This window comes from Bos grunniens, chromosome X, assembly GCF_055505025.1.
Source record: "Bos grunniens cultivar Pamir isolate PY7600 chromosome X, Bosgru_T2T1.0, whole genome shotgun sequence".
NCBI lineage: Eukaryota > Metazoa > Chordata > Mammalia > Artiodactyla > Bovidae > Bos > Bos grunniens.
This window is the reverse complement of record NC_141194.1, coordinates 40,431,044-40,454,030: the sequence shown is the minus strand read 5'-3', so window position 1 is coordinate 40,454,030 and position 22,987 is coordinate 40,431,044. Positions and strand designations below refer to the sequence as shown.

Sequence of the window (22,987 nt, the reverse complement as noted above, 5' to 3'; positions counted from 1 at the left end):
CCTGAATGGTCTAGTGGTTTTCCCTACTTTCTTCAATTTAAGTCTGAATTTGGCAATAAGGAGCTCATGGTCTGAGCCACAGTCAGCTCCTGGTCTTGTTTTTGCTGACTGTATAGAGCTTCTCCATCTTTGGCTGCAAAAAATATAATCAGTCTGATTTCGGTGTTGACCATCTGGTGATATCTATGTGTAGAGTCTTCTCTTGTGTTGTTGGAAGAAGGTGTTTGCTATGACCAATGCATTCTCTTGTCGAAACTCTGTTAGCCCTTGCCCTGCTTCATTCCGTATTCCAAGGCCAAATTTGCCTGTTACTCCAGGTGTTTCTTGACTTCCTACTTTTGCATTCCAGTCCCCTATAATGAAAAGGACATCTTTTTTGGGTGTTAGTTCTAAAAGGTTTTGTAAGTCTTCATAAAACTGTTCAACTTCAGCTTCTTCAGTGTTACTGGTTGGGGCATAGGCTTGGATTACTGTGATATTGAATGGTTTGCCTTGGAAACGAACAGAGATCATTCTGTCATTTTTGAGATTGCATCCAAGTACTGCATTTTGGACTCTTTTGTTGACCATGATGGCTACTCCATTTCTTCTAAGGGATTCCTGGGCGCAGTAGTAGATATAATGATCATCTGAGTTAAATTAACCCATTCCAGTCCATTTTAGTTTGCTGATTCCTAGAATGTCGACGTTCACTCTTGACATCTCCTGTTTGAGCACTTCCAATTTGCCTTGATTCATGGAACTAACATTCCAGGTTCCTATGCAATATTGCTCTTTACAGCATCAGACCATGCTTCTATCACCAGTCACATCCACAACTGGGTATTGTTTTTGCTTTGGCTCCTTCCCTTCATTCTTTCTAGAGTTATATCTCCACTGATCTCCAGTAGCATATTGGGCCCCTACTGACCTGGGGAGTTCCTCTTTCAGTATCATTTTGCCTTTTCATACTGTTCATGGGGTTCTCAAGGCAAGAATACTGAAGTGGCTTGCCATTCCCTTCTCCAGTGGACCACATTCTGTCAGACCTCTCCACCATGACCCGCCCATCTTGGGTGGCCCCACAGGGCATGGCTTAGTTTCATTGAGTTGGACAAGGCTCTGGTCCATATGATTAGATTGACTATAGTTTTCTGTGATTATGGTTTCAATGTGTCTGCCCTCTGATGCCCTCTTGCAATACCTACTGTCTTACTTGGGTTTCTCTTACCTTGGACATGGGGTATCTCTTCACAGCTGCTCCAGGAAAGTGCAGCCACTGCTCCTTACCTTGGACAAGGGGTATCTCCTCACCGCCGCCCCTCCTGACCTTGAACATGGAGTAGCTCCTGTAGGCCCTCCTGCGCCCGCTCAGCCACCGCTCCTTGGATGTGGGGTAGCTCCTCTCGGCCGCCACCCCTGACCTCGGGCATGGGGTAGCTCCTCTCGACCTATTAGTGTCTATATTTATTTTCTCTTATTAAGAGCCCCAGGTTTTGCAGTAACAAGCTTTCCTGAGAACCACTTTTAGGAAATTTATAATAATAACAAATGATAACCACTGAAGTGCTTTATTTATATATATATATATATATATTAATTCATTTATTTTTTATGCTATATTTAATTAAAATATCTCTGAGATGGGTACCATTATTAGTCATTTCCTAGGTGAGGAGACTTAGGTCCATAGAGGATAAATAACTTGTTGATGGTACTACACCTGGTATACTGTATGGCTATTACTGAAGTCACTGGTAGTATGACTTCAGATCCCATATTCTTCGCTGCTACCAGAATCTGGACTGTTTAGGTAAAGGTGACCAAATATTCCTGGTGACCAAAACTGTATCATGTTTCAATCTGGACATTTATTAATTGCTGCCAACTCTCCATTATACAGATTCCCTGGTGGCTCAGATGGTAAAGCGTCTGCCTGCAATGCGGGAGACTCGGGTTCAATCCCTGGGTTGGGAAGATCCCCTGGAGAAGGAAATAGCAACCCACCCCAGTACTCATGCCTGGAAAATCCCATGGATGGAGAAGCCTGGTGGGCTACAGTCCATGGGGTCACAAAGAGTCGGACATGACTGAGCGACTGCACTTCACTTCACTTCTCCATTATACTGGAGAAGTGCTTTTGCCCTTTGTAATTGATAAGTAGTCTGAGGGTGTCATATTTTGAGACTCTCTAAATATATTTTTCTCCATTTTACCCAGTGGATTTTAGCATTCATTGGTGATCCTTGTCTGAATCATTTCTTATATTGGTGGTTGTGTCTTCATAATATTTTGGCTGGTAGAGACACATTAGACTTGAAGTAGTCATTTTAAGGTATCACTCTAATCAAGTGTTGGTGTTTCATTAGATATTTCTCAAATTGTACTATGTGTGGTATAGTTTCTAATATTACCATGTAGTCTCTTGTTCTTCCTCCATCAAAAGCCAGTCTAAAATGTAGTTTTAATAAACCTACAAATAAATATTGAACCCAGGAAACATAAGTTCTCTGGAATTCCATATCACCAAAAGTATTTGGTAGAGAAAATTGAAAAGAAGCAACCACAGTTAAATTTTAACACAGGAAAAAGTCTGTAGAGAATCATTTCTTTGGTGATGCTTTGACCAGTAGAGGGCAATCTACTACCAGCCCTAGTTAAACCTCTTTTGCTGTTAAAGGCTGAAGCATAAGCTGCCTGCTTTGCACTATCTTCCAGCTAGAAAATTAGAACAATTTAAAAGTTTAGGTTTTTTTTTTTTTAAGCTCTGAGAAAATGATAAACTTCTTTATTTTCGTAGCTGGAAAACACTTTAAACGTGGTAAGATAAAAGTCATTGTATGGACAATGGATTTCTGTCCTTAAGCTGAAAACCCATTGACACTCATCTGTCTTTAATAGGCTATGTCCTTTGGAGATTTTGTTTTGCTTTATACTAGTGATTACCACAAGCACTACCTTCGTAAAGTCATTCACAACTACGGTTACCGTAGTGGTAAAAAGAAAGTCTGACATTTTATTATATGAAAGTTTTTCTCATATCTGTAGCTTTTCTTAACTTTTTTTTAATCATAGCAATTCATGGACATAGTTTTGTAAACTCAAATAATACTAAAAGGTTTGTAATGAAAACAGCATGTCGCGTCATGTTATTAATTGATGTCATTTAAAAGGTCTTTTACCTAATGAAGAAAGCAGGGGAGAAATTACCTTGACCTTCCCCTGTAGTCACTTCTTCCTGTCTGCTTAAGAAACTCTGTAGATCCCCTCTTAAGAGATCACCTAACCAGTTGCCTCATCACACAGCATATGCTTGTTTTTATCTCTGTCAACACATTGTTCATTACTAAATCTTCAATAGGCTTTCCACTCCCCACCCTTCAGTGGTTTGGAAAATAAATTTCTCCCCTTCTCTCCTTCATACCCAGATACACACACACAGCTTTTAAGCAAAATAATTCAAGGCATTGTCTTTTTTGTCAATGAAATTACTTACTATATTTGTTGTCACCTTTTAGAAATTAATGGCATACGTACTTTTAATGTTATGTGCATCATTTATCTGCTGCTGCATACCAAACCACGCCTAGCCTTGGTGACTTCTGACAACAACCATTGGTTCATTCTCAGTCCTGCAATTTGTTCTGGGGTCATTCATGCAGCTTCTTCATTATCGGGCAGCTCAGCTGAGCCTCAGTGGTCTCCGATGGCCTCGCTCATGTCTGGAGCCTCAGCTGAGATGGTGGTACAGGCTAAGTATCTCTCGCCATGTAATTTTTCATCCTGGGTTTATTTACCCTGTGGTGGTCTTGGGGTTCCAGGAGCACAAAACTGGAAGCTGCGAGGCCTCTTAAGGCTTTGCTCAGATGGCGTACAATGTCCACTACGTTTTATTGGTCAAAGCAAGTCACAGTACCTGCTCAGACTCAAGAGATGGGCCAAGACTCCACTTCTCGATGGGAAGAGCTGTAGAGAATTTTAATGTACCGTCTTTTCTTTAATGCACTTGCAACAGCAATGTTCTAACTAGATTTTTATATTTTTTCCCTCAAAGTACAATACAGTGGCTCTTCCTTAAGGATTAATACAGTATGCGTGCCTCAGAGTCCATTGTTTCTTGGATAACATCCAAAAAGAAAACTTTACTTTGCAAAGACATACCCACTGTGCCTCGCTTCAGTCTTGGAGCTGTCATTTTCTTTTGCTCATTTCTTCTATGAAGAGGTGTATTGAAAGTATCAGGAATCCATAGTCTTTCCTTTGTACTTTTTATCCTCTGTAAATAGCCCCTTTCTATTTCCAGAACTAGTCTAGCTTTTCAGTAAAACTAGAGGAAAAGTCTTTTTCTGCTAACCTGATTATAAGAAGTGGATCCTAAGAGTGGAGGGCGATTACTAATAGCTCCCAGAAAGAATGAAGCGGCTGGGCCAAAGCAGAAACAACGTTCATTTGTGGATGTGTCTGGTGGTGAAAGTAAAGTCCAATGCTGTAAGCAACAATACTGCATAGGAACCTGGAATTTTTGTTAAGTCCATTAATCAAGGTAAATTAGACATGGTCAGGCAGGAGATGGCAAGAGTGAGCATCAACATCTTAGGAATCAGTACACTAAAGTGGACATGATATCTCCAATGCCTGCCTGCTTGCTAAGTCACCTCAGCCGTGTCTGACTCTTTGTGACACTATGGACTGTAGCCCATCAGGCTCCTCTGTCCTTGGGATTCTCCAGACAAGAATACTGGAGTGGGTTGCCACACCCTCCTCCAAGGGATTTTCCCAACCCAGGGATCGAACCCCTGTCTCCTGCATCGCTGGCAGATTCTTTACCATCTGAACCATCGGGGAAGCCCCAGATATCTCCAATACTAGAGCCTGAAAGGATATAGAAAGATGATTATTCTAGCTTGCCCCTCTAGTAGCGTTCCCTCCACCATGCTAGGTTGTACTTATTACTGGAGGTTTAGTTATTTGCAGGATCACAAATGCCAGCTGACAGAGCATGAGACCCTTATTTACTTATTTAGCTGACTCCTCTCACCACTTGCCACATATATTTGGAACTCTATAATCAGTCTGCACAAGAGCTGACCCTGTGTGTTCCAGTGTTTTTCAAGTCTCACTGGCCACAAAGGGGAACTGAATATGAACATGCATGCAAACCATCAGTTCCCTTTGCAACCAGCTGAAAGTTGTTTTTAATATAACGGAAACAGTGTTTTTCTTTTGAGTACAAACCAAATTTCCACCCAAATAATGAAACATTTCTGCTTCCGACAGATCAGGGGACACATAAGAGGACACTACATTGTGAGAAAGGCGATTCAAAGAGAAAGTCAGAAAACAGATAAAACTCAACTGGGGAAGAGAAAGAGGTGCTGCTGAGTATAGGAGAGGAAAGAATTAGAGTTGAGGGTATTGGGGGTGCTAGAAGGTCCTGGTAGGGGATAGAACATGAGAAGAGGTAGGAAACATAGAAAGGAAATGTGTGTAACAGGAAAGGGCCTGTAACAGCATTGCCACCCGTGTTAAAGGAAGGCATCTAGATCTTTTAGTCCAGAAGTTTGCCACTGGATAACATTTGAAAATAATCACACATCAGAGTGATTACCATTCCCACCTGAGTTTATACCATTGAGGCAGTTGTACAGTGAAGGTGTCTTGTCTCCCAGTTCAGGATCCAAGGTGGTAACCTATTCAACCACTCTGATTACACATAACAAAGCCAAGTGACAGTAACAAAACAAAGATGTGAGTGAAGGAAAGTTACACGGCTCAAAATAGCCTGGAGTTGAAACTCCCCTCTGGGTCCTCCCCACCATTCTATGCAAAACAAAGAACTCTCTCACCCCAAGAAAAAAATGGACCTTAAGGTTGATTATACCCAGCTCCCAGCCAACCCCAGCCTCTGGCCAATCTCCAGAATTCCTTGCCCCAGCCATTTAAGAGATAACTAACCTGAACAACCTTGGAAAAGAACAGGCCTCCTTAAGACAGTAGATTTCCACATATATGCCTATATATACTTATTTTTTTCTTGGGTTAGTGCAACAGCTCACTAATCTGACTGCTGCCCCTTCTCGCCTCATTAAAGGTGATCTGTTCCTGTTAAGTGCCAGTCTCGTTCTTTTTCCGAACCTCGCCTTCTCTAATTCCCTTACCCTACAATGAGCACCTAACATAACAAATGTCACAAAACTCCCAGAATCCAGTGATTTATTTTAGGTAGAGTTTAAGCAGTCTCTCTAGCAGTGAATATTAATGAATGAATGAACAAATCTGCTACAAAAGAAAGTTCTGGAAAACTGCTTGGGGACCACTGACCATACAGCAAGCAGCCTCCTTCCTCTGCACCACCCCACCTCAGCCGCACAATCTGAAGAGCCCGAGGCCATGACTATACAGGCACAGCCTGATGGACCAACAAAGATCACCCGTGGCCCCTGGTTGCCACTCATTATGAAGGCAAAACCCAAAACTTCTGTCAAAGAGATCTTAGGAACATCAGACCCAAACCTTATTAAGTGCTCAAAATGCTGCCTTCCCAGCCTGCTGAGGATCCATCTATAATGAAATAGTTCTGCTAGCAGATAACTCACTGGCTTCCTATTCTATAGTCAGGTGAAACATGCTGCTTTTGCAGCTCCTGTCCTTCACTGGTCCTCTTTCTGCTTGCTCGCTGAGGCCACACACACACGCGCACCTGCACACACACAGTTTTGTTCTGTCTTTCCTTTAGTGTTCTGCTTTAAGGCTAAATAATCCCATTCTTTCAAACCACCCCTTTCTCCTCTGCTCTGCTACTTGCTCAAATTTCAGAATATGGTTCTGACCAGCACAAAATAGCACGAGTCTGCACGGCTCTTGTCCTGGACTTTGCTGTTGTTGGTGAAAGCTCAATTGCCCTTTCTAAGTGCTTTCCCCACCTCATTTGGTCCAAGTCAGCTTCCACTGTGTATCTTCATAGTTCTGATGTTTATCTTAAGCTTCTGACCATTCCATTTTGTATATTTCCCCTGTCTTTCTTTTGGCATTTGAGTATTTCAGTAACATACATTGAATGTTTCTTAATGGCTAGGATCATGTATTCATTCATTTAGCCTTCACAACACTATGAGTTAGGTATTCCTATTATTCTTATTTTCTCAGTAGAGGAAAGAGAGCTTGTACAAGGTTACATAGTAAGTGATGAAGCAAGAAATTGAACTCAGTCAGTCTGGTTGCAGCAGCTGCCCTATGAACCTGTTATGCTGCCTCCTAGATCATTATCTAATATTTAATGTCACTAGGCTAAGAAGACCAATTGGATCCAGCCCCACCATAATCCTCACTGTGGCCTTACCAGTGGGGTGATAATATTCTTGGTCCATTGATTAAGAGTTTTCTCCTGGACTCTGTGCGGATGGGCAATACCAACATCTTCATAGTCTCCACCTCACTTTTTCTTCCAAGTTTCTCTCACCTGCTAGTGAATGGCCAGTTCTTTCTTTAAATATGTTGATACATTTAACAGATCTACTCCTGGTCTAGGAGACATTCTATCCCTCTAAAATAATTTGCATGTCTATACTAACATGTTTGAATTTTGTAGGTTAACACTCAGGAAACATTTTTCTTCTCAAAGGACACCTCATTTGCACTCCTGTGTACTATAACTGAATGAAATGCTAAGCTGTCTGATTATAAGATCATTTCATCTACAAATTCTTTAGCTTGGTCCTTGAAGGGTGTCTGTATTCCAGAAGGCCAGGGTTCCTCTAGATTTATTGATTAGAAAATGTCTTCCTTTCCTTGTGGTGACTGGCAGAAGAAACCATAAGCAAAGTAAAAGACACGTCTCAGACTGGTAGAAGTTATTTGCAACCCATATAAAGAACCAAAGATTAGTATACAGAATATCTAAAGAATTATGTCAATGATTTGAAAGAAGAAAACAATACAGGCAACTCATTATAGGGAAAAGGGAAGGAGGTTTAGATATGAATAGATCATTCACCCAAGAAGAAACATGAATGGGCAAAGAGATGCTGCTGCTCCTTTTCACTTGTAATCAAGGAAATGCAAATTAAAACCCTGGGGAGATGCCATTTCGCACCTCTCAGATTGGCAAAAGTTAGTAAATCTGATAAAACTAAAGTGTTGGTGACGATGTGGGTAGAGGAACTCTCATCTTACTAGTGGTGGAATAGGTGTATAAATTGATAAAAATCACTTTAGAGAGCAGTTCGTCACAAGTGAAATAAAATGAAAATGTGTATACCCTTTACAACCAAGCATTTCTACTTCTCGGTGTCAGCCATAGAAAACTTCCACACATGCGCGCAGGAGACTTCACTTGAACGTGGTTTCTAATAACAAAACTGTGGAAACCACCTAAAGGCCCATTGTTAGGAGAAACGGAGAATCAAACGGTTGTTTGTTCTCACAATAAACACTATGCATCTGTGAAGATGAATGAGGGGGACCTTCATATATCCACATAAACACAATTTGAGTGAAAAAAATTACAAAAGGGTGTATTAGTAAGATACTGTTTGTGTAAATTTTTAAAACAAAAGCTAATGTACATTGTTATTCGTACCACTTATGTATGTTGCTGCTAAGTCGCTTCAGTCGTGTCCGACTCTGTGCGACCCCATAGACGGCAGCCCACCAGGCTTCCCCGTCCCTGGGATTCTCCAGGCAAGAACACTGGAGTCGGTTGCCATTTCCTTCTCCAGTGCATGAAAGTGAGAAGTGAAAGGGAAGTCGCTCGGTCGTGTCTGACTCTTCGCGACCCCATGACTGCAGCCCACCAGGCTCCTCCATCCATGGGATTTTCCAGGCAAGAGTACTGGAGTGGGCTGCTATCACCTTCTCCCTACATATGTTATAATAGGGTAAACATGTACACCAGAGAAATATACACTAACTTTAGGCAAGCGGCAACCTCGAGATGAGCTCTAGTATATCTTCTTAGATTATGTATAGGTACAAGGAAACAGTCAAGTGAATAGAGCCCAAACATTTGACATCTGCACAATCTCCCTGATGGGTGCTTAGCTGCCTGTTACATTGTATTTTTGTATTTTTGCTTTGTTGTATGTTTGAACTATTTTATACCTAAAAGAAGAGTATATGTGGAATTACCAAAGCGAAGTCGCTCAGTTGTGTCCAACTCTTTGTGACCCTGTGGACTGTAGCCCACCAGGCTCCTCCATCCATGGGATTCTCCAGGCAAGAATACTGGAGTGGGTTGCCATTTCCTTCTCCAAACCAGAGTATAACAGTTCACTGTTGCCCCTGGAATAGCTTGTATGGCTTACTAAAGCAAAAAAGAGATTCTGTGCATCATCAATACCTGTATCCAAACCATAATTAGAAACCTTTCCAAAGCTTATCTTAGGATGGTTCTTTGTGCATTTCCTGGGCTAGAAGCAAAATTAATAAGGGTGAGATGCTTTAATTTGATTTCTTTTTTTCTCCTTCTGTTCAACTTGCTTTTGTACCATTTAATCATCCATATTTCAGGCAGAGCTTTTACAGAGTGTATGAATGTGTGATAGCTAGAAAACTAGTTTTTTAAGATGTTGGTTTTTTTTATATCACATACTTTTGATGAGTAATAGCAGATTTTTTGCCCTAACTACATGGTAATGACCATGTATGATGTGTTTTTTTAATAACAGAAGACATCTCAGTAATTACCATTTTGCTTGGACAAAATAAAATGCAAAATGAAAAGCAGTGTTTTAGCAGAGATAGTGCCTATGGAATAAAAGTCTACCAACTTGCATCGCCTCATGAAAAATGCAGTTGATACTTCCATCACAATGCAGTTAGGACTAAATGATTTTAATGCATGTCAAGCACCCAGCACAGTAAAAGGCACATCAACAAATATATTTTATTCAATACCTTGCTTCCTACTCTCTTGTATGTGAACTTGAAGGGGCAAAATAGAAGTTTAGGACAAACCTAGCACTTCTTTTTAGCATAGGGTCTATTGTGAAACCACCATGAAACCAGCCCTCCACATCTTAAATTTGAAAATCACAACCAAACTGAGGCACTTAGAGGAATTGTGTTCTCAACTGGGTCAAGTATCTATGAAAAAGGACACTGTATCATCCATTGTGAGAGTCTATCTCAACCAAGTTGACATAATTCAGATTATATAGTGAGATTCAATCGCTTTGTTCTGATCAAAAATACAAGTTTCTTTAGAAGTTTATGGTGTCCTTTGGTGCCTGACATAGAAGACTCTCCAGTAAATGTCATATCTGTTGTGAGTATTTTTCCCACTTTGTGCTTTAGCTTTTATTTTTGTTTACAGTTTTTGACACCCCCCAAAAATAGTCTACTTTTTAAAGTCAAAACTATGCATCTTTCCCTATGGTTATTTCTATTTTATTAACAGGAAGTCCTCTCCCTTCCACAGATGAGTTAGTGTTTTAATGCATTCATTATTTACATTTAACTCTGATCCACTTGGAATTTTTGAGGGGTATGATACAAGTTGTTGTTATTCAGTTGCTCAGTCGTGTCTGACTCTTTGCGACCCCATGGACTGCAGCACGCCAGGCTTCCCTGTCCATCACCATCTACCCTGTCCATCACCATCCATGAGTTTGCTCAAAATCATGTCCATTGTCGATGCCATCCAACCATCTCTAAATTGGCTTTTTATTTTCTTTTAAATAACCACAACACTATTTTCAATAAGTGCAGCACTATTTATGATTTCTTCCTTCCCCAATGCTTTTTATGATGTTGTCTTCATTTGTAGGGATTCTCTCTGAAGGAGGAAAGTGTATCAGTCACCCAAAAAAGTTTTAAACCCACTTTGCAAGATTCTTGCACATCGAGAATCTTGGGTTGCCCTCTGATTTGTTTCTGCTTCTACCCTTTTGAGAGATTAATTTGGCATGTAATCTTCTCATGTATCATTGAGGGTCTGCATAGAGATGTGAGCTCTGCTCCACTGATAAGTTTATCTTTGCATGTGCTCCATGCAGTGCCATCATTAGTAAAGGATAAGAATAAAATTTAATATCTGTTAAAAGAAGTTTCCATTCATATTTCAAAAAACTAGAAAATAATTAGCCTGTTAATATGTTTCTGCAGAATCCAGGCTGCCTGTTGAGAAAACTCTATTTCATGCTGTTTTTCTCTTGTGGATAACTTTCAGTAATGCTTTGCTTCACAGAGCTGTAATTATATTAGTTCTACTTTCATATCAGCAGGACTAAAGAATCTATTTTAAAAAGAAGTTGAAAATAAAACCTTCTGTACTAGAACATCATTTTCTTCTTCTATTGACCTGATCTTAGAAATTCAACTGCCATCAAACCCAGCTCTGCACAGAATAACTTTTCCAAAACTAACAGCAATACTCAGCATTTAGGTTTTACTCTTGCAACCAGGCAGTTAATTTTGCCTTTGTTTGGTTTTGCATATGTGAGATATTATTTAGAGACTTGTTCTGAAGATCTGTTGCAAGGTGAGGATACGTATGTACTTTTGCATTTCCCTTTTCTGTATGCTTCTAGAACTAAACCTTGGCTTGGGGGAGCTAGGGACAGTATTTCAATAAGAAATAGAAAACTATATATAATAAATAGCTTCGAATTTGATAAGTTTAGCAAGTTTTTCTAAAAATGTAGAAATATTCTACAGGATTCAGGTTACTGTGAGGTGTATAGGTTACTATAAGGATTCAGTTTACTATAACATCTGTTGTTATAGGTTGACTTTTATCAAGATTTATTTTAACACAAATATTATAGCAAGAACTGACTTAGTGTACTTTTTTATTCTTTGATAATGCCATTGTGCAGGGCTTTATAGGAACTGTCACATTTAATATAAATAATGAGAAAGCTTCTAGAATTATGAGTACGTATGTTACTTTTAATGTTCCTTAACTACTAATAATAATAGATAATGTAATTTAACCATTCAAACTGTATGTTTACAATAAAGACACATAGGGATATAAAATGTTTACTAACAATGTAAAAAAAAATTGAGAACATGAGAGGAAATCAGTATTGTCATACTTACTCAATTTCATTTTGGTATTTGTTGTTGTCAAAGCAAAGTAATAAAAAATTTATAAGGTCTTACTGCATAGTGCTGGGAACTATATTCAGTATCCTATGATAAACCATAATGGAAAAGAATATGAAAAAGAATGTACAACTGTACTTCAGTAAAATAAAAATTTTTTTAAAGAATATAAGGACCCTTTCTCTTAGTTTACTCTCTAGTTATTTTTTAATGTACATGAAAATTTCAGAATTTGCTTTTAATTGTATTCTACAGGTTTTCTGTATTGTTATGAAATATTTTAAACACTAAGATATATACCAGAAATAATATAACACTCATGTACCACCACACAGGCTTAACAAACATTATTAATAATTTGCCATGTTTGCTTCGAATCTCTCCAGATGTAACCATTAACTTCAAATTGGTGTATATGTTTGTGCTACCACATATGTTTTATATTTTTATTGCATATGTATAGATCTGTAAAGAATATGAACATGGTTTTGTATTTTACATAAATTATTTCTTATGGTAGATACCCTTTGCAGTTTTTGTTTGTTTTTATTCAATGTTATTTTTGAGAATTCTCCATGTTGATGCATGCAGATGTAGTTTATTTCTCCTTTCCTTTGCTGATGCATACTCATACTTAGGTTGTTTCCGTTTGTTTAGTATTATGAGCAGTAGGTCAGTGAGCATCTTTACATGTGTTTTATGTATATGTTTCAGTGCTTCTGTAAGATGTATACCTAGCAGTAAACTTGCTGGCTCATAGGGTATATGCATCTTTAATTATACTTTACCAAACTGTGCGGTCCAAGATGGCTAAATTGCTAATAAATCTGTTTTAAGTAAGTTGCAGTCTTAAGTCCTATTGCTAGGCTATTGAATTTTAGCTCATCTATCGTTTGATTTTTACTGTACAGTATTTAAATTCTTTCCATTTTATCTAAGAAGTCATAGATAATAGGTTGATTTCAGATTTGTTAGAATTTTATTAATTATCATTTTATCTGTTGATAGGCTTAGACATAAATGAATACAGTGGCAAATTATACAAGCTTTTCAAATGACAATGAACATATATTTTCTGACATTGTAAGTCAGTCCTGAAATCAGTTAACTGTTAAACACACTTTAAATTAGTATTAGGTACTTGATTTTGAATAATTACTTTAGTGACTTGAGAAACTATGACGTTTTCTTTCATTATTCTATAGTCAAAACCATAAATTTCAGTTAATTTTATAATCTATGTTAACAGCATTAGCCTAACAATATATTTGTAAAAGATTTTATATACAAATGTACTCCAGTGATGACTGTGAGCTTACTCTTGAAATATACTACAATTAAGCAAATGAAATATCACAGATAAGCAAAGAACTTCAGGAAGACCTGAGCTTTGTTTCATGATTTTTTGTTCTTCAGGGAATTAGGCTTCATTTTATCACTTTTTCATATGTTCATCATAAGTCCTTTAAGAAGTAGTCTGAATTTTAGCCACGGCAGATGTATCATGTAGGGAGTATCCTGGTTTAAATTCTGAAGTACTTTCACTCCTGCTTGCTTCCCCTTGAAATCGTCTAGAAAGAAGCTGGCACATTATCTTGCGAATATTACTGGACATCAGGAAATACATGACTGGATCTAAACAGCTGTTAAAAGATGAGAAAACCAGCATGATCTCATTGGTTTTGTGAACGATTTCCTTCCAATAGCAAGACGACACATTTAGCTGTGAAGAAATATAGACAAATCGGAAGGCGTGGTAGGGAACAAAACATACAGTAAAAATGATGAGCACAATGAAGGAATTCCGGGCAGTAGTGGCATATTTACCAGAATTTGGAAATTTTGACCTCTTTTTAGAAATCCTCAATAGATTCTTCCCAATCTTAATATATGAAAGGATGATTAGTAGGAAAATGAGCCAGAACATTACCACAAGAACATAGTTAAAAATTGCTTCTCCTTTTGCATTGACCTTATCTCTGTAATGGAAGCACATCGTGGAATTATGACCTCCTTTCTTAAGGGTTAAAATAATCATAGTTAAAAATCCAGCAAGAGCAATTACCCATACTATACAGCAAACATAAATACTCTGCTTGGTTGTTATTGCCTTCCGTTGTTGGATAGACCGATTAATTTTGATATAACGATCCAAACTGATGAATCCAAGCAAAATAATGCTAATATACATGTTCATATAAAATAGTGTTCCCACAACCTTGCAAAGAATCACACCTAGTGTCCACTTGTTTTGATTAATGTGATACATTATTCGGAAGGGGAGGCAGAAGATAAGTAAGAGGTCTGCAATGGCTACATTGAGTAGGTAAATCTGAATGGAATTTCTTTTGCGGTGGATACCCAGGAATACATAGAGGGCAATAATGTTTCCAACCAGCCCCATGATGAAAATAACAGAGTAGAATGTTATTAACACACTGGAGAGTAATTTTTCATCCATGGAGCAGGCAGTAAAATTTGATGCTCCTGAGACGTTGTGTGGTGATTGAACGCTATAATTAAAGTGCACTCCTTTGGAGGAGCAAGACCAGCTGCTGACTGAAGTTGTCATCATCGTCACCATCTGACTTCTCATTCTCTTCTGTAGAGATCAAAAAGTGAAGGTGCTAAAAGGACATGTTCCTTGAGTGTAGCTTTTATGTCCTCAGATGTTTCCTACAACAGAATGCCAAACATTGAGTGAGTTGTTGTTATGTTTGTAACAATACTTTAGCTCAAAGCACAAATAGTAAATGATTGATTTTTCAGACATTATAAGAAACTTTTATCCTACTTTGGCCCATGTGGATATCTGCACAATCTATGCAGGAGCATTATGGTATCACAAGCCAAGCAGCACATAGTGTAGAAGCTGTTGGAGCATCCTACACTAACTTTTTCTATCCTATGGTCCGTGTTCAAGGTCTGTTATTATATTAAAATCAACTGAACTATGGACTTGTCTTTTCTTGGGGAAGCTGGGATGGGAATAGAAATGGAGATAGAGATGACAGCTTATATTTTTCAAAGATGAGTTGTCAATTTCCCTAAAGTGAAGACGTGAGTGAGACATGAGTAAGACATGAGTGAACTGAACCCACTGCTGACCCCTGTCCAGTTTCCTGCCTTGACTCTGTCCCTCATAGATGGCATTCATTCATTCATTCATTCATTTTTGCACCTATAGTACGGAGAAGGCAATGGCACCCCACTCCAGTACTCTTGCCTGGAATATCCCGTGGGTGGAGGAGCCTGGTAGGCTGCAGTCCATGGGGTCGATAAGAGTCGGACACGACTGAGTGACTTCACTTTCACTTTTCACTTTCATGCATTGGAGAAGGAAATGGCAACCCACTCCAGTGTTCTTGCCTGGAGAATCCCAGGGACACGGGAGCCTGGTAGGCTGCCGTCTATGGGGTCACACAAGAGTTGGACACAACTGAAGCGACTTAGCAGCCATGTAGTATGTGACAGACTGTGGCAGTCTCTCATTCCACAGTGGGAATAGAGGTGTATTAGAAGGCAATGGCACCCCACTCCAGTACTCTTGCCTGGAAAATCCATGGACAGAGGAGCCTGGTAGGCTGCAGTCCATGGGTCGCTAAGAGTTGGACACGACTGAGCAACTTCACTTTCACTTTTCTCTTTCATGTATTGGAGAAGGAAATGGCAACCCACTCCAGTGTTCTTGCCTGGAGAATCCCAGGGACAGCGGAGCCTGGTGGGCTGCCGTCTATGGGGTCGCACAGAGTCGGACACGACTGAAGCGACTTAGTATAGCATAGCATAGCATAGTTGCTCAGTTGTGTCTGACTCTTTGCACAAATAGTAGATGGTTGATTTTTTAGACATTGTGAAAAATGTCCGACTGTGACCCATGGACTGTAGCCCACCAGGCTCCTCTGTCCAAGGAATTCTCCAGACAAGAATACTGGAGTAGGTTGCCATCCCCTTCTCCAAGAAATAGAGGAAAGGGTCATAAATTTCTTTTTCAATCTAACACCTCATTGAAGGTATTAAAATCACTTGCCTACCGGGGTGTGCAATTAATATAACAGGCCAATAGAGCACAGCACTTGCCTGGTTAGGTAGACTCGCAACATTTGCACAGGAGAGCAAAGTACCAAACAAAACCAAGACAGGTGATGATGGCCGCCAGAGAGTCAGATTGGAGAGTCCGCTGACCTAGAAGCATAGAGTGGCAATGTAAATAGGAAAGAGGACGTGCAATCCAAGATTTTGAAAGCAAGTACCTGCAGTTGACATAGTCTGTGGGCTAGGGCGTTTGGGACTGTTGGTAGTGTGTGAATTCCACTTGTCTGTGGCAGCAGACAATGTAAGCAATGCTATTTGTTACCTGCTCTTTGTTGGGCATTGGCAGCTCTGAAGAGCTCAGTCTGAGAGGTCATCATAAAGAGAAGATGAGAGGATAGGATTCTAGGGGGTCTCATCGCATCTCTTTCTTAGAATGACTGCCATACTTCATTACAGAAGCTTCTTAGCAGGTGTAACAGACATTCAGGGTCTCATATCAAAATGGGACCTAACTAACTCTGTGACCTTCAGTCAATAAAATAACCTTTTCTAAGCCTTAGTTTTTTTGTTTGTAGAAATGAAAGAAATGCATTCTACAAACAACAAAACTGTTCTTTTGTTTACCCTGGCATATACAAGTGTTCAGTGACAGATTTAAAACACCACTTTTTGATTAATTTCATTTTGGTGAATATCTCGTGCTAAGTCGCTTCAGTCATGTCTGATTCTTTACATCCCTATGGACTGTAGTCTGCCAGTCTCCTCCATCCATAGGTTTCTCCAGGCAAGAAGACTGGAGTGGGTAGCCATTACTTTCTCCAGGGGATCTTCCCAACCCAGGGATCGAACATCTCTTATGTCTCCTTCATTGGCAGGCGGGTTGTTTACCACTGTTGTTGTTCAGTTGCCCAGTCATGTCCGACTCTTTGTGACCCCATGGACTGCAGCATGGATCAGGCCCCTTTGTCCCTCACCATGCCATCCAGCTATCTCATCCTCCGATACCCTCTTCTCCTGCCATCAATCTTTCCCAGTATCAGGGACTTTTCCAATAAGTCAGCTATTTGCATCAGATGACCAAAATACTGGAGTTTCAGCTTCAGCAACAGTCCTTCCAGTGAGTATTCAGAGTTGATCTCCCTTAAGATTGACTGGTTTGATCTCCTTGCTATCCAAGGGACTCCAGCACCATAGTTCGAAGGCATTAATTCTTTTGCGCTCTGCCTTTTTTACGGTCCAGCTCCCACAATGGTATGTTACCAGTGGGAAGACCATAGCCTTGACTTTATGGACCTTTGTCATGAGTTATGTCTCTGCTTTCAACACACTGTCTAGGTTTGTCATAGCTTTCCTGCCAAGAAGCAAATGTCTTCTGATTTCATGGCTGCAGTCACTATCCACAGTGATTTTAGAGCCCAAGAACAGGAAATCTGTCACTGCTTCCACCTTTCACCCTCTATTTGTCAGGCAATGGCACCCCACTCCAGTACTCTTGCCTGGAAAATCCCATGGATGGAGGAGCCTGGTAGGCTGCAGTCCATGGGGTCGCTGAGAGTCGGATATGACTGAGCGACTTCACTTTCACTTTTCACTTTCATGCACTGGAGAAGGAAATGGCAACCCACTCCAGTGTTCTTGCCTGGAGAATCCCAGGGACGGGGTAGCCTGGTGGGCTGCCAGACGTCTATGGGGTCGCACAGAGTCAGACACGATGGAAGCGACTTAGCAGCAGCAGCAATGGGGCTGGATGCCGTGATCTTAGTTTTTTTAATATTTAGTTTTAAGCCAGCTCTTTCACTCTCCTTCTTTACCCTCGTCCAGAGACTCTTTAGTTCCTCTTCGCTTTCTGCCATTAGAATGGTATCATCCACATATCTGAGGTTGTTGATGTTTCTTTACTCTCCTAATATTTAGCACCTCCTAAATACTGCTTGTAAAATGAAGGTGAATATGACAGAGACCCTGCTCTCGGAAAATATCTTTTCAGGAGTGTGCATTCAGACTTTGAATGCTGTAAAGTAGATTTGAATTACTGTAATTCATTTTCTGATTTGACATTATACACAGAGAAAAACATTTGAAAGAACTTAGCCCTTCTTAAAACTCTACCCATAATTTCATCCAGAAGCAACCATTTTAGTAGAGCATGAAATTCCAGTTTAAATTTTTGTAAAGAGGGAAATTGAATCCTCAGAAGGGGAACTGACTGGTGAAGAGGAAGTTATGTAATCCCCGATGACAGCCTGTCCCCAGAGTGCAGGGCTCAGAATAACAGAGGAAGGGAGGCAAGAGGACTGAGTCCAGTCTTTTGTGTGTCTCAACTGCAGGGAGCCAGATTTCACAAAGTTGTTAGAAACGTACAGGCGTGTTTCTGGTGATCTGAAATTCTAAAAAGGAAAAGGCAATCTAGGAAGAATGGCAGGCTGCCAAAAATGGAGCTAAGCGTGCAGTGTAGATTACCAGGAAGAGAAGGGCCCCTGGAGAAGGACCTGTGTTACATGGTCACATAGGGAGATGACTGAGGCTCAGGTAGAAACAGCTCATGGCCACTGATGAAAGTGAGCTGAGGTATGACAGGTGACGTGATTTTGAGAGCTAAGATAGCTGAAATAACTTTGAAAACTGTAGAGGGGTTTTTTTGTTTTTTTCTTTTATTTTCTCCATTGCTGTATTTTAAACTCCATTAGAGGGCGACAGAGGATGAGATGGTTGGATGGCATCACTCATTCAATGGCCGTGAACTTGGGCAGGCTCTGGGAGATGGTGAGGGACAGGGAAGCCTGGCGTGCTGCAGTCCATGGAGTTGCAAAGAGTCGGACACGACCGAGCAACTGAACAACAGAGTTAGGAAACAAGTCTGTTTAATTTGCCTCTGTGTACCAAGTGCCTAGCACAATAAATGCTGTTGAATGAAAGAAGGGATTTACTCAAAAAGTGTGTGAAGTCCTACATGTGGATATTAAAATCGACTGTTCAAGTACAGGAAGGGCGTTAGCTCCATTAACAGAAACACAGTTGTAGTTGACTGCAGTTGCCATATCCATTGTGTGATGTGGCTGCAACAAAAACTAACCTGTCCTTGGTTGACTTCATGCCTATGGAGTGTCTTAAATGAAGACTGTCCTACTAATCCAGTTCTGTCCTCAGCTGGTAAGGTTTGACCCTGAGTACAGGGTTTCATCCTCAGCAGCACACTAACAGAAGGCCACAGAGCCAGTGGGGGGTGGGGGTGGGGAAGAGCAAGGAGCAAGTGGAAGGAAACGGGCACCTGGAGATGGGAATGCGTTCAAGGCCGTGGGGAAAAGGACTGCACCTTGTGTTGTGTGTCTCCCGAAAGCAGAACAAGGACCAGTGAGTGAAAATGCCAAAACAGATGTTGTCTCCTTTTAAGGAAATACTTTTTTAGAATGAAACCGTCTATCTTGGGAAGTAGTAAGGGTCTTACCACCAGAGATTTTTTGAGACTACCATGATTGGGTACTTTGTAGAAGAGACTCAGTAACTCTCAGTCCTGGCTACGTATTAGAATCCTCTTGATGGCTTTTTAAAGATACCAATGCCTGGCCCCCTCCCTAGATCTTCTGATTTAATTGGTCTGGAATGGGCTCCAAGCAATGGTTTCCTCTAAAAGCTCCTCAGGGCATTCTAATGTACAGTCAGAATTGAACCCTCGAGCTAGATGACTGAACTGGTAAGTAATATTTATTTAGCATTTGCTGTGTATCAGGCAGTGTGTTAATAAGAGTATTTATATTATTTCATTTACATAATCCTTATAATAACTTTGTGAGGGAGGTATTAATGAAAAATAAAGATGTTCATGATTGCTACCCATGGCCACACAATCCATCTGACTTTCAGAGCCAGTGATCCGTTTCACCAAACCTTGCTCCTCCTAATCCCAAATGATCAGCATTTTCTTTATTAATGATGAGTTCTGTCAGCAATACTTTGATATGATTCCTTTAACATTATTCACACTAGCAGTTTTAAGGAAAGATTATATCACCTAAATTTACCTCTTTGGAAAAGGTACTAATCTTTTTGTTTGCTATGTTCATGAAAATAAGTCAGTCAATCCAGAGTTTGCTGAAATTCTCAGAATGCTGAGCAGATTTTCCCCCAAAGTATGTCTTTCAAACTTATTTCTAGGCCTGATAGCCATGATCAAGATGTTTCTAGAAAGCCATTTAGCACAAAGCCTGAAACCATTTGCCTCAGCTCCAATCTGCAGATAAAATAAATAATAATTGAGTAAGATCACCAATAAACCTTCCTTGTTTTGCTGCACTTTCAAGCTCAAAGAGAACAATGTATTTTTTTAATAATAATAATATCCATCATTTAGAAGCCTATATTGAATGGCTAGTGTTGTCATTTATTAATGAATTAACAGATTAGATCCCATTTTGAACTTAATGGCTGATTTCTGTCTCCTTTACAATGTGCCAGTCACTTTCTGTTCCCAAGGCCATTTAATGATGTTTTCAAAACTACTTACTTGATTTGTTAAGAATGGCCAGTGAAGATAAGAAACAAACCACTACATTCACAGAGTGGACCAGTTTCCCAGTGGATATGAGTTGTGACTTGTGTGAAGCGGTCACTGTGGTTTTTTGATAGTAGATGGTTAATGGTTTTTAATGGTATTACTTGACAAATCCTGACGTTCGCAACCCTGTTATTAGTGCTGCACTGTACCCACTAGCACCACCTTTCTGGGCCAGTAATTTTTCAACTGGCTGCTATAGGAACTTCTGTACTGGGGGGCAGGACCCAAGATTCCACTGTAGCCTCCAATGAGCAAAAGCTTTTTAAATGCAGTTTGAGGGGACTTCTCTGGTAGCACAGAGGATAAGAATCTACCTGCCATTGCAGGGGACATAGGTTCAATTCCTAGTCCAAGAGGATTCCACATGCCACGGGGCAACTAAACTCATGCCCCACAACTACTGAGCCCACACTCTAGCGCCCCCGAGCCACAACTCCTGAGCCCGTATGCCACAAGTACTGAAGCCTGCCTGCTCTAGGGCCCGCAAGCCACAGCTACTGCGAGCTGCAGCTACTGAAGCCCATGTGCCTACAGCCTGTGCTCTGCAACTACAGAAGCCACGGCAATGAGAAGCCCGCACACCACAGTTAGAGAAAGCCCACGCAAAATGACAGAGACCCAGCACAACCAAAAATCAATGGTAAAAGATAGTTGAAGCTTTTCCGAATTTATAGCTAACAAAATACCAGTGAAAATTATTCCCATATAATAAATTCATGTATAAAAATGCAGTTTGGTTATGTTTGTGAAAACATCACATAGAAAATACATACCTATTTGGCAGTGCTATCAGCCTTTCACATTTGTGGTTTGACGTGATATCCACTGAATCACTCAGGCCATGCTTTAAAAATTGCACTAATTGCTGCATACAAAATGAAAATTAAAAAGCATGTCATTTTGGAAAGAATACTATTAGTAGTACATAAGATTTTGTTATCAATTTAACTGTGGTTAAAACATTTTTTTAAATTTAAGCGCATTGACTAAAGTGTATTTTGCTTTTTCTTTTCTCTAATATTCACCATAGCAACCTCTGAAACATGAAACTTAAATTTTAATTGATCTGGTAATGACCATAAAATAGAAGCCATATAATAAAGAAAATACTATCATTAAAAGTAGAGAGTCAGCATAACTTAAAAGGTACTTATAATACACTGGAAATAAAGTGTGTTGCATATGAAAATAACTTAATTGATTCAAGTAGATCTGCAAGTCTTTGTCCAGGATACAAAACATAGTACAAACAATGTGACCACATTGATAGTATGATCCTAAACATCGCATATCCTAAAAAAGATACGGCCTCATTTTAAGTCAAGTCAAGGCAGTGGTATCGTTCAAGCAGTTTACTCAGAGTTCTGGAAGCAAAGCATTGCTAGTCACCCATGAAGCAGGTTTCATTTTTATTATTCAGATCATCAAAATGTAACTTCAAAAAGGATCATTTATGCAGTTGAAATCAAGGCATACTCACAGTTCAGGCTCTCCTGAAGTAAAAGGAGCTGATCCCCAAGCTTCCCTACACACAGACTTGTCTTGGTGTGTCAGCTGGGTTCCTCCATCCGGTTGTGGTGCAATTGGTTGGGTTAGTCTTTTTTAATATATTTGAATGTGGTAATAGGTGTATTTTTCGCCTTTCTTTTTTCAATATGACAACCCTTAGACTCCCTGTGAAAATATTAAAAACTTCACCACTATGCAAAACTTTTATCTTTAAGCTCAATCAACACTTAACTTTAGGAAATTGCTTATATCTTTTACATGAATACCTTCCACCTTGACAATTATGAAAAGTTTTCCCTCCTCCCCCCCCAAATAAAGAAGTCTATAAATTCTAAGCTAAAATAGTCATTTTCTGTTTTTCCTAAGTAATGATACGTCATATGCTATCTGGACCTTTAAAGCATAAGCATTTAATTTCTCTTTCTGGATTCATTTTAGAAACTGGCAATCAACATAAAATAGCATTCCTGTATTGCATTATAGTAACATGAGTAATGAATCGTTCTATTATTTAAAGTGTTACTTAGTGTATTTTATGTATTCCCTTAATTAAGACCTTGGATTTATTTTCTAACAGAATCTCATAATTTTAGGATTAGATGAAATTTGTAATAGTATTCTCTCCTTGATAAACTCTCCCAAGTAGATTGAAATATCTCCTATATTTTAAAGAAAATAGTGAAATTACTCTGCAGGGAGTGTTTTTGGTCCTAGTCCAGTGTTTAACCACTATATGTCCATCTATGTAACTGCTGGCCCTGCAGTTTAATCACATTTCCCCTTTTTTTTGGTTGTTGTCATCTGAAATGAAGAAAAGTTAGTTCTTATCCTCCCCATAATTATTGCACTGCAACTCTGTTTATT

At 39.7% G+C, this 22,987-nt stretch overlaps 2 protein-coding genes across 10 annotated transcripts in view; one reads left to right on the top strand and one right to left on the bottom strand.

The window, feature by feature from the left end:
* The window catches only part of CASK (calcium/calmodulin dependent serine protein kinase), a 377,321-nt gene that overhangs the window by 210,448 nt on the left and 143,886 nt on the right, over nt 1-22,987 (top strand). The gene's annotated exons all lie outside the window — the stretch shown is intronic.
* GPR34 (G protein-coupled receptor 34) lies at nt 12,988-22,402 on the bottom strand. Of its 2 annotated transcripts, XM_086387086.1 has the most exons (4): nt 22,095-22,402; nt 21,388-21,479; nt 16,108-16,212; nt 12,988-14,703 (listed from the first exon to the last, which is right to left on the bottom strand). In XM_086387086.1, exon 4 carries the CDS (start codon nt 14,621-14,623, stop codon nt 13,493-13,495), a length of 1,131 nt encoding a protein of 376 aa, XP_086243212.1. In that variant the 5' UTR covers nt 14,624-14,703; nt 16,108-16,212; nt 21,388-21,479; nt 22,095-22,402; the 3' UTR covers nt 12,988-13,492. The 2 variants fall into 2 exon arrangements, with proteins under 2 accessions (XP_086243212.1, XP_086243213.1); XM_086387087.1 differs by lacking the exon at nt 16,108-16,212 and having other exon boundaries at nt 22,095-22,235.